Genomic DNA, 11,572 nt, shown 5'->3' on the forward strand with positions numbered 1-11,572 from the left:
AGGACTTTCTTAGTAAATGACTTCTTGGCATCAAGAAACTCCCCCAAATAGGGCCTTAACATATCTTTTTGAGAAACAACTTCAAATGGCCAGAAGATTCCCCAAACAAATCCTCAAATTTACAAGAATTTCTCATTTATTGAATTATGAACAGCTAGATGCTACTTTGTCTTGGATGACAAATTATACTTAACATGGAATACAAAATATTAGAAATGTGCAATACTAAGAGAATAAAAAAATGATAACAAATCCTTGTCACGTTGATGTTCACTTTATATTGATAATTTTTGTTTCATTATTTAAATATAAAAATATTAAATATGTGTGTATGTACAATGCATAGACATATAAATATATGGTAACAAATTATATAGATACTTCATAATTATTCTAAGTAATCATTCCATGCACAAAAATTTAAACAATATCTCTTTAAGAATCTAGAATTAATATATAGATTTCTCAAGTCATAATTCTTTAAATATATATATATATATATATATATATATATATATTGTAATTTTATATTTCAATTATTACTAGCATAATGTATTGCTTAACATATCATAAATAATGTTACTCATAACTCAAATATTTTTTTTTAGGACTTATGATATTAAAATTTTATTATTCTACAATGTATACAATGACCCAGGGCCGGCCCTGGCCCCTCAAATTTTTGAGGGCTAAATATAAAGTTAGGACAAGTCTTGGGACAAGTTAGGACGAGAAGTCCTGGTCGCCTTGGGCCTCAAATTTTAGAGGCTTCAAATTTTGAGGGCCATAGGGTATGGAAAAAATAAAAAAATTAAGTTAGGGCAGGTTTCAGACGACACAATCTGGTTCGACACTCCACAGGGCGCGGCCTCCGCTATCGCCTCAGGTGACTAGGTATGTTCATCCTCTCTCTCTATTCTCTCTCCTTTTGTATGAATCGATCTTTTATATATGTTTCTTTCTTTCGTTCATCTCATCATTTGATTTGTTCTAACTTTGGTTCGTTTGATTCGGGCCTTTACCTTTGTTCCAATAGTGGTAGCTTCCAAACTAGGGTTGTGTGTGTGTCACTCTGTGTGATGGCTATCAAAATCTGAATGAATAAATTATGGCTCTCTTAGTATTTTAATAAATGTGTGCCTTTCTACATGTGTCTTTCATGGCGATCGAGTCCGTAATATATGGCAGGTACTTTCTTTTTTCCTCTCCCTAAGTCCACTCCAATCTCACAACAGCAGCAACCATACCCCTTTTCCTCATAATTTATTAAGGATCCCTTCTAGTGGGTTGAGGTAATAATTAACTTTTTCGATCTCTAAATTATGCTCATACTTAAAAGTGCCAAATTAAGGGTTTTTTATTTTATTTTTATTTTTATATGAAGATACATACCACCATTATTGATGTTATATGAAGTTGGTTCAGCTAGAATTTCAGTTAATTATACTGTCAAAGCACTTGCCATCAGAATGTACAAACACATGGAAATCAAGAGCAGGCTTTAACAAAACAAAAGTTAATGGTTTTTTCTATTAATTTGCACAGGTCTTCTGTAGCAATGATAAATCAATCACTGCGGGTAATTGGCTGCCAAAAAAAAAAAAAAACACAAAGTGTAGTGTAATTAATATAAAGAGGGAAAGACAAAACTATATATGATAGTGGATGCCACATATAACCTAAAAGTCCCACTACTTCTTCAGTACTACAAGGTCAGGCTCCTATATATATATAGTCACCTCATCTCCACATATTTTTGTCATTTGTAATCATCAAATTTTAGTAGCTATATAAACAATGAATGTAAAAGAAGCTGCAGTTTTCTGTTCTCTAGTAAACTGTTCTCTTCATTTTTCATTTTGTGCTTGTGAAAATTTTGCACTCTTTAATTGATAAATTTATTATTATTAGTTAGCTGTCTTATGCACACTGCACATGCACACAATTATTTATTGGTGATGATAGATTTATAGTTATTAGTTAGTTGTCTTATGCAAATTGCACTGGCACACAATTATTTATTGGTGGTGATAAAAATTTATAGTTATTAGTTAGTTGTCTTAAGCACACTGCACAAACGCACAATTATTTATTGGTGGTGATAGATTTATACTTTTTAGTTAGTTGTCTTATGCATACTGTATAGGCGCACAATTATTTGTTGGTAGTGATAAATTTATAGTTATTAGTTAGTTGTCTTATGCACTTTTGCGTGTGTGAAACTTAAGAGTCTCACGTTTGAAAGTTTACTTAGGGCCTCTCAAAATATTTGAAATATTAGGGCCAGCCCTGAATGACCTTTAGCAAAAAAATATTTTTCACACGCAATAATATACAGGTGCACAAACCCCCGCATCCACAAACATATTAATCGATTAATTGGGTGAACAAAATAAAGTGAAAATTTGTTGAAATTTGTCCACAAGAACTTTGTTAATAGAAAGTTATTTTAAAATAATTACGAAAATTTTTTTTCTTCTTCTTCTTTTTTTTTTTTTTAGGGTGTAGAATCGGAACATTGGAATTATGAATGCATGGTGGGTTTGGCACGCCCCACTCGCCCAACATCCTTTTTCTGACTTATGAGGTGACTATTTTGCTTATTGAATGAAACATAAAAATAAATAAGTTCACAATTTATCATGTTTATTAGAAAAGAAAAAAATATATATTTTTAAATTATTTTTTACTATACTTGTCCATAGCTATAATATTATAATTTATAAAACATAATATTATAATTTAAAATTTGTATAATTTATAATACTATTGTAATGTAAAACTTATATAATAGACAAATTTGTTTTCCCTTATATTTGGACGATGTCTCTAATATAAAATTTTCTCTACAACATAATATTATAGTTTAGAATTTGTATAATTATAATAGACAAATTTGTTTTCCCTTGTATTTGTATTTGTATTTGGAATCTCAAGGCCAGCCCTGATTATGACCTTTAGCAAAAAAACATTTTTCACACGCAATAATATACAAATGCACAAACTCCCGCATCCACCAACATATTAATCGATTAATTGGGTGAACACAATAAAGTGAAATTTGTCCACGAAAACTTTGTAATAGAAAGTTATTTTTAAATAATTACGAAAAAACTTTCTTTTTTTCCAAAAAAAACCAAACAAATTGGCGATGTTGTACGGTGTAGAATTGGAACATTGGAATTATATAATGAATGCATGGTGGGTTTGGCATGCCCCACTCGCCCAACATCTTTTTGTGACTTATGAGGTGAAATTTGTCCACGAAAACTTTGTTAATAGAAAGTTATTTTTAAATAATTACGGAAAAAACTATCTTTTTTTCCAAAAAAAACCAAACAAAGCTGGCTATGTTGGACGGTGTAGAATTGGAACATTGGAATTATATAATGAACGCATGGTGGGTTTGGCATGCCCCACTCGCCCAACATCTTTTTGTGACTTATGAGGTGACTATTTTGCTTATTGAATGAAATATAGAAGTAAATGAGTTCACAATTTATTGTCTTTATTAGGAAAGAAGAAAAAATATATTTTTAACTTTACATTAAAAAGGTCTAGTGACATAATAGGTACCTTAATTGAGGTATTTTCATTCAAAGATTTATTTTTAAATTAAAATATATTTTTAAATTATTTTTTACTATACTTGTCCATAACTATAATATTATAATTTATAAAACATAATATTATAATTTAAAAGTTGTATAATTTTGAATACTATTGTAATGTAAAACTTATATAATAGACAAATTTGTTTTCCCTTATATTTGGATGATGTCTCTAATATAAATTTTTCTCTCCAACATAATATTATAATTTAAAAGTTGTATAATTATAATAGACAAATTTTTTTTCCTTTATATTTGGATGATGTCTCTTTTATTATTTTTTCTCTCCTTATCTCCTCTCGTTAGAGGGAAAGAATTTCCTTCTTTGCTTTCTTCCTTCCAAATAAAGCTGCTCCAAATCTCTTCCTTTCCTTCCTTCCTTCCAAACAAAGCAGTGGGGGTGTTTGACATTTAATATATTATGAAAAGTAATATTTAACATATCTTACTACTAAGCAATTTAATTTTGTTATTCACATATCTTGTTTTGTAATTTTGACCCGGTCGTGACCTAATGGTCTAGTGGTGTTTTGGGTTTTGTTTTCCATCTTCCAGTTTAACCTCCGAACATGGCTTCTGCTCATGTTTCTTCTCAACCACCAGAATTTCCAGAAATCTCTTCTAAACCACCACCAGAAAAGAAACAGAAAACCGATAAGCCTGTTGATGGTGAGAAAAAAGGGTATGATCCTGAACTTGGTGATGAATCTGACGATGAATCTAATGATGATTCCGATGACGATAGCGGGGGGAATTGCTATTGCGGGGGGGAATGCTATTGCGATCCAGATGATCCTCTTACGCAAAAAATGATGTCCGGGGACATGGACTCTGATGATGAGCGGGAGTTCGCGCTTATGCTCTCTAATGCAAACATTACTTTAAAGATACCAGAAGTCCCTGCACAGAGAGAGACCATTCAAGAGACTGATTCAGACGATGAAGAGAAGATGGATGAATTGTTTTGGCAATACCGAAAACAAGCTGAGGACAGCAATGTACATATCCTTCTACAATGCATTCTGTCAATATACTTCCGTATTATGTAGAAAAATTTATATATATATATATATATATATTATTTGGCTAATAATCTGTGAGCATTTTTATAGGGCTTTGATGTGGATAACTATCCGCTTTTACGTTCTTATTTGGGTTTAATTAGCCCAATTTCCTGGCCCAACGAGAGCGAAGGCCTACCAAAGCTTATCAAAAAGCTTTCAAAAAAAGCAATTCGGCAGTACAATAGAGATTATGTACGTGTTATTTTTTTAAAAAAATTATTTTTCATTTCCATTTCATCTTTAAGGTGAATATATTATATACATATTTTCTTTTCCTGACCCTTATTTTCCATTGTAAAATCTCTTGTAGAAGGTAAATTATGACTTTGTGAAGGTTCAGAAGGCAAATCAACAGGTTGCTGCTGGTTTTATCTATTATATTACTTTTGAGGCCAAGGATGCTAATGATGGTGGGTCTAAAATCTTTCAAGCTGAGGTGTTCGATGGAATTAAGAAGACTGAGGTTGTGTCCTGTAGGCCTAAACCTCCTACATAATTCATTAAGGTAAAATTTATTCATTAATTAGATTGCAATATTGATATTATTTGACTTTGATTTACTAAATTTTGAGACTCGATGTTAATGTTTTGGTAACACACTATTCAGCAATGAATCGGCTGTACATAAAATTGGTTGTACATAAGATTTAGTCACTAGTACCCATACATAAGATTTAGTTAATAGTAGTCTGTTTAGAAAAAATAATGACGATATTTATGTCTAGTAGACTAGTTTGTATATTTGTTTGCGTTGTTTCTGCTCCTATCTGGTTTCTGAGTAATAGGTGTTCTTATGGACAATTGTGCCTCTTATCAACTATGGAGAATAAAGTCATATTCTTTAAATACTTCCAGATGCACCTAAAATGTATTTGAATTGAAAATAATCTCTCTGTTTGAGAACTTATCTGATGCTTTGTACGATGACACGTTAATGTGACGTTGCAGATATTAGGATAAGTTAATATATGTAGTGGCATAATAATAGGCTGATGTGGATATAGGAACGTTAGAAAATATATACATATTTTGAAATACATTAATGTACAACAATCCCCCACATATTCAAAATATAGAAGTAACCAAGAGAGAAACTAGAGGAGTAACCAGAGGACCATGAGAACCCAATGCGTCGGAACTGGTGTCTTTTGGACTACGAACCAGCCCTAGGGAAGTAAGCCGTGATTCATAGAAAAATTGGTGAAACTATGTTTCTATGAACCAAGATTTACTATTGTAAACCAAACAACTAACCTCTCACATTGTTATCTCTATATTGAAGCTGTTCATAACGGGTTGGCACAAATAGGCCTTGCGCCCTACCTGGATTTCATGAGTGCTCTAGAGAGCCTGCCTAAGCTCTCATAGGAGGCGGCCCCACCTCCACACTCATATAGGTGAATCCATCAAGTGTGTACTGCAACTACACACACCACCCATAAGGGATATAGAATTCATTAAGAAATTTTAATTCAACCTCTTACGTTACAGTTTTGCACTATCTACACCATAGGGAGGGATTCTCAAAAATAAAGTTGATATTGCACTCTGTCTGATCAACCAGTAACTTGTTTTTACCCATATGAACCTACTTCCTGGGATCTCCATTCACATAGGTTGGGTTACCATCACTGTTAATCTTTGTCTTAGGCATAAGTCCCATCCCCCTCGATGTATCACTCACTAGTTTTCTGCCTAGTGGTTTTGTCAGAGGATCTGCCAAATTCATCTCTGACCTCACAAAATCTAGGGATATCACCCCAATCTCAAGCAGTTGCCTCACAATTTTATGTCTTAGGCGTATATGCCTGTTTTTCCCATTGTATATTTTATTCTTTGCTCTGGCAATTGCAGCCTGGCAATCACAATGCATAGACACGGACGAAGCCGGTCTGATCCATATAGGGATATCTGCTAAGAGGTTTCTAAGCCACTCAGCCTCAGATCCAGCCTTTTCCAAGGCTATAAACTCGGATTCCATAGTAGACTGAGCTATGCATGTCTGTTTGGAAAATTTCTAAGACACTGTACCCCCACCAAGAGTAAATACATATCCACTTGTAGATTTCATCTCATCTGAATCAGAGATCCAGTTAGCATCGTTATACCCCTCTAGTACCGCGGGAAATCCACTATACATTAACCTATAGTCATGAGTACCTCTCAAAAATTTGAGTACTCGAATTAGAGCTGTCCAGTGATCCTTGTTAGGATTCTAAGTGTACCTACTCAACCTACAAACTGCATATGCAATATCAAGTCTAGAACAATTCATTAAATACATCAAGCTACCAATAATTTGAGCATACTCGGAAATCAGAAAACTTTAGTTAGTGACAAATCAACCGGAGAAGCACTGTGATTCAGCTACCCAAACAGCCGAAGAATCTTCATTTGTGAAAAACAGGTGAGACCTAGAAAGTTGCAGCAACCAAATCAAAGAAACTCACCTATAAACCACCAGCGAAGATACAGAGCTTCAGTTACCTAGAAGGGGTGAGAGTTCAGAGCTTCAGACTGATCCATTTCGACCGGAGTTACATTGAAGATGGGGAGAAGCTCCTAGCTAATTACTCCATTGATTCCGGCAAATCTCAGACCAAATACCGGTGTGTTCCAGATTGCAATAATAGAGCTCAATCTCAAAAACCGGTGAGCTCCGGTCAAACCATTAACTGAGAGGGTTTCAGTGAAGACCACAAATATGATAAATAAGTAAAGGAAGTCTCTACAAATACCCCAACAAGTCATGTAATGAGCTGCTAAAAACACTGCCTAATGATACTAATAAAGGATTATTCTGTATATATGGAATTTATTTATCATTTTATGGAGTTCTAATGAGATGTTTTGAAAAAATAAAGTTATCGTGGATATGGAAAAATATTGTTCATCAGTCGAAATTACTCTCTAGTATTTTTATATACTATTTTTGTGCATAAAGATATTATTTTTGTGCACATAAGTATCACTTTTGTGTGCGTAAGTACCACTCTTGTACACACATGTACTATTTTTTTTTTTATGTAGATCATATTATCAAAATGAGCTATGTACAAAAAGAAAAAAGAAAAAAGAAAAGAAACGAAATAAGAAGTACCTCTATGTGTCAGAGACTCAGAGTAGTATTTACATATATATATATATATATATATATATATATATATATATATATATATATATAAGTAGTACAATTTAGGCTAATTAACAATGCTTTTTCTTGTTTACTTGGGCATTTTAATAAATTCTATTTTTTTTTTTTCAAAATATCATGATTTTGACTTCATAAAATAAGTAAATAAAAGTCCAAAACTACATGTATGCGTAATAATCCCTACTACTAATTATACTCTATGCAAATAACTTCCAAACATATGACATAACCACATATGATATATGTTAAGGAGGGAAAACAATGTCACTAAGAAATGCAATTATAGAGTGTTTGTGTGTGTGTATATATGTAAAATTTTAAATATGTTGATATGTATATAGTCTAAATTGCATGACTTATATACTTATTTATAGCAGTTAATTGCATGACTTGTTGGGGGCATTTGTACAGAGGGGTCATATTTGTAGACTTTAGCTTATCCTAAACTATATAGAAGATTCAGTGGTCTTCATGAGGTGTCCTTTTTTTTTTATACCAATATTTCTTCTAATTGTTTCATGAAATTAAACGGCATCTGCATGATTCTACTTTACAGGAAATTGAAATCAGGAAAAGTATTTTTTCTTTCGAAAGTTGAAATCAGTAAAAGCATTTTTTCTTTCGAAAGTTGAAATCAGTAAAAGTTGGTGCACATCTGTATAGGGAACAAATTTGTATCACTATTATAAGAAAAAAAAATTATGTTGGTAGTATTTCCTTCCATATAAGACAATAAGAGTCTACTAACTTTTTGTTTTAGTATCCTCTCCCCTCTCACTTTCTCTTGCCCCTCTCCACCTTCTCTCTCTAACCTCTCTCTGTGCAACCATGGAGTTTGCAGAGAAATCGACAGTCAATAAAGCTCGGAACAGCGGCATGGATGGGTTCTTTGTTGCCCACAGTGGTGTATTTTATGTAGAGTAAATTTTATAGGATGACTACATGGCTACCTATGGATACTATGCTTTATCCAATCAACTTTTAAGTAATAAACTATTTTAAATTTGTCATATTTATTTGGATTAAATGCAAAAAAAAAACTTCCCAAAATTATCAATAAATGCGCAACAAACTTACTGAACTACAAAAATTACAAAAATATTCTGAACCATACATTTTTGTTGCAAATGACTCCCTCCGATCCTACGTTAAACCCACGATATGACCATACTGACTCCATTGTCCTTGCACCCCAACCTCTCTTTAACTAACTTTTGCACCCAAACATGCCCTTATAGCCTTACCCCTTATTTCTATACAGACGCATACATATATAGTGTTCATCTTCTTGGTAAAATAAATTAATAAATAATATATTGCCGACCTAAATAATATATACACACACACATCTATATTTAGACACTAATTGGCATCGGAGGCATAGCTGTGATGGTTAGAAGCATAGCTGTGATGGTTAGAACTTGGAGACAGGTTTAAAATGGCCGGTGTTCGACTCTTCCCAAGCCATTTATTCCTCTCGATTGACTGCTGCGCGTGTTGAGGAGCCAACACGCGCAGTCAGTGCGCGTGGCACATGTTTGTAACTTAGGGTGGGTCCCTAAGGAACCCTGCCCAGGAGAGTTTCTTTTTCCCAAAAAATAATAAATAAATAGATATTTAGACACTAATTTATCCATCACAATTTGTCCGGAGTATAGAAGAATTTTCAGAGGAGAAGAAACAGTTGATTCAGCAACAGTGATGGGTCACATAAATATAGAGATGGATCAACAAATTCAGAAGCGGGTTTGAATGAAACAGAGTATTTGAAGCCCCAATTAGAGAGAGTGAAACCCAAACAGTACCACACTACTCCTGTCGGCCGACGCACACACTCCTCGTCGGAACCCTAACTTCGCCGGCGACACACCACCTTTCAGTCTTCACAATCGCGGCCGAATTTAATTTCAGATTGAGACCCAATTACTTGTTTTGGCGAACCCAAATCGAGAGCATGGTCATCAGTCGTTCTAGCGACACAAAGGCTAAGCCTATAAGGGCAAAGCGAGTACCCATACCATACTCAAAAAGATTCATTCAATTGATTGTTCTGCCCAGGTGTTCTGCCCGTGGCTTCACATTCACCACAAGGGGATCTTCTGTTGTCATCAAGACTGCTGCTTCATCAGTCACGTCTCTTTCCATTGATTGAGAATATGAATGATTGTAACGCTCAACGTATATCCCAGACTCATGCATCTCCCTCTCTGTGCGCCTCTATATATATATGTGTGTGTATGTATGGGAGAGATTGGGTTTTGGTGGGATTGATGTTTGTAGAGAGAGAGAGAGAGAAACGGATCAGATTGGTTTGTGTACAAACAGGGAATGAAAGGGCTTAGAGAGAGAAACCATCAGATTGGTTTGTTTACAAACGGAAAATGAAAGAGGTTAGAGAGAGAGAAACCATAAGATTGGTATGGTAGGAGAGGGGTTGGTAAGTGAGTTGTCCTATTTTAATTGGTCCTTAAAATTATAACTTTTTCATCATAAAAAAAATTAAATTAAATTTATAAGTGTCAAAATGTAGTCGTTTTAGTAAGGATAAAATTGTTTTTTTATTTTTTCGATTAACGCCGGAATGCCCTTAATTGCAACAAATTTTAATGATACGCTGATTTCAGTTGCAGGTTTTTTCAGTGTGGATGGCAGATTGCTCTAGTTTCATACATTCAGAGTTCAATCGGAAGCAAGAATTGTTCCCCTCTACATTTTTTTAAGTGATATCACAGTTGTTTTATTAGAGAAGTTATTTGAGGTGGTCTCCAATTAATCAAAGGGTGCAGGAAGGAATAGTTAGTTACCAAGCTTATAGCCATAATCAAATATTATATGTAATCTCTATTTTCACTGAATTAATGTTCTCTACAGTTAGACGATCACAGCTGCACCAGATTTGTCATTTGATTTTTTATTTTATTTTATTTTTCAATAGAATATATAGATCGATTAAAAATGAGAGATGTGCTCTGGTTCGTTTCATGGTATCAGGTTCACACATTATATAATAGCAGCTTTATATAAATGTGCATTTCCAGATATAGTGTGCAGTTTCAAGAAGAACCATTTCAAGCCAAGTACTTTTACTAGTTCAGGATATGCCCGATTGTATTACACACAAACTATAAAGGTTAATTTGGAGGCTGAGGTGGATTTTGTGGGTGTGTTCAAAATGATCATATTACTTTTATAATGCCAAATCCAAGGGTGTGATTAATAAGGTTTCTTGTTTTTTTTTAAAAAAAAAAATAGAATAGCAGAAGTAAAGTATATAAGAAAATTTGGGATAATAGTTTTTTGGAAAAATGAAAGTGCTTATCCTATATTTAACTTATAAAAAAGGGCCTTTAGATTTGTTTATTTGGCTGATATTCCATCGGGTACCCAATAAATGAAAAGCATAGGTGATTGACAACTTAATATGTTTGGCGGCAACAAATTGACAGAATTGGGATTGAAGAAAATTAATTCGGACAAAATTTTAACTAAACTTTCTTCGATTTCAAATTCAAAACACCGATTTGGTGTTTCCAAACATACACCTTCCAACGCCATATTCAAATGAAACTCTCATCGACACCGACATGCTTTTGTTATCAGAATCCCACCTTTACTCAAATGGTTTTACCAAGGTTTCACAGGTTAAAGACAATGTTTACTCAAATAATTGAACCTGAAAACCTTCTTAGTTGTTTTTCTGTTAAGTCCGTTAAACAGGTCAATACCTGTAGATGATATGATAA

General features: G+C 33.5%; 1 protein-coding gene across 2 annotated transcripts; it reads left to right on the forward strand.

Annotated features, from left to right (window-relative positions):
* The first annotated feature begins 777 nt into the window (after nucleotides 1–777).
* On the forward strand, nucleotides 778–10,811 carry LOC132308763 (uncharacterized). 2 transcript variants are annotated; one of them, XM_059806983.1, is made up of 6 exons: nucleotides 802–894; nucleotides 2,502–2,587; nucleotides 4,167–4,609; nucleotides 4,724–4,867; nucleotides 4,986–5,180; nucleotides 10,454–10,811. In XM_059806983.1, exons 3-5 carry the CDS (start codon nucleotides 4,181–4,183, stop codon nucleotides 5,169–5,171), a joined length of 759 nt encoding a protein of 252 aa, XP_059662966.1. In that variant the 5' UTR covers nucleotides 802–894; nucleotides 2,502–2,587; nucleotides 4,167–4,180; the 3' UTR covers nucleotides 5,172–5,180; nucleotides 10,454–10,811. The 2 variants fall into 2 exon arrangements, with proteins under 2 accessions (XP_059662958.1, XP_059662966.1); XM_059806975.1 differs by lacking the exon at nucleotides 2,502–2,587 and having other exon boundaries at nucleotides 778–894.
* Nucleotides 10,812–11,572: the final 761 nt, after the last annotated feature.

This window comes from Cornus florida, unplaced genomic scaffold (assembly GCF_030987335.1).
Source record: "Cornus florida cultivar Cherokee Brave unplaced genomic scaffold, ASM3098733v1 CherokeeBrave_3.0.0_Hap2_Chr01, whole genome shotgun sequence".
In the NCBI taxonomy this organism is placed as follows: Eukaryota; Viridiplantae; Streptophyta; class Magnoliopsida; order Cornales; family Cornaceae; genus Cornus; species Cornus florida.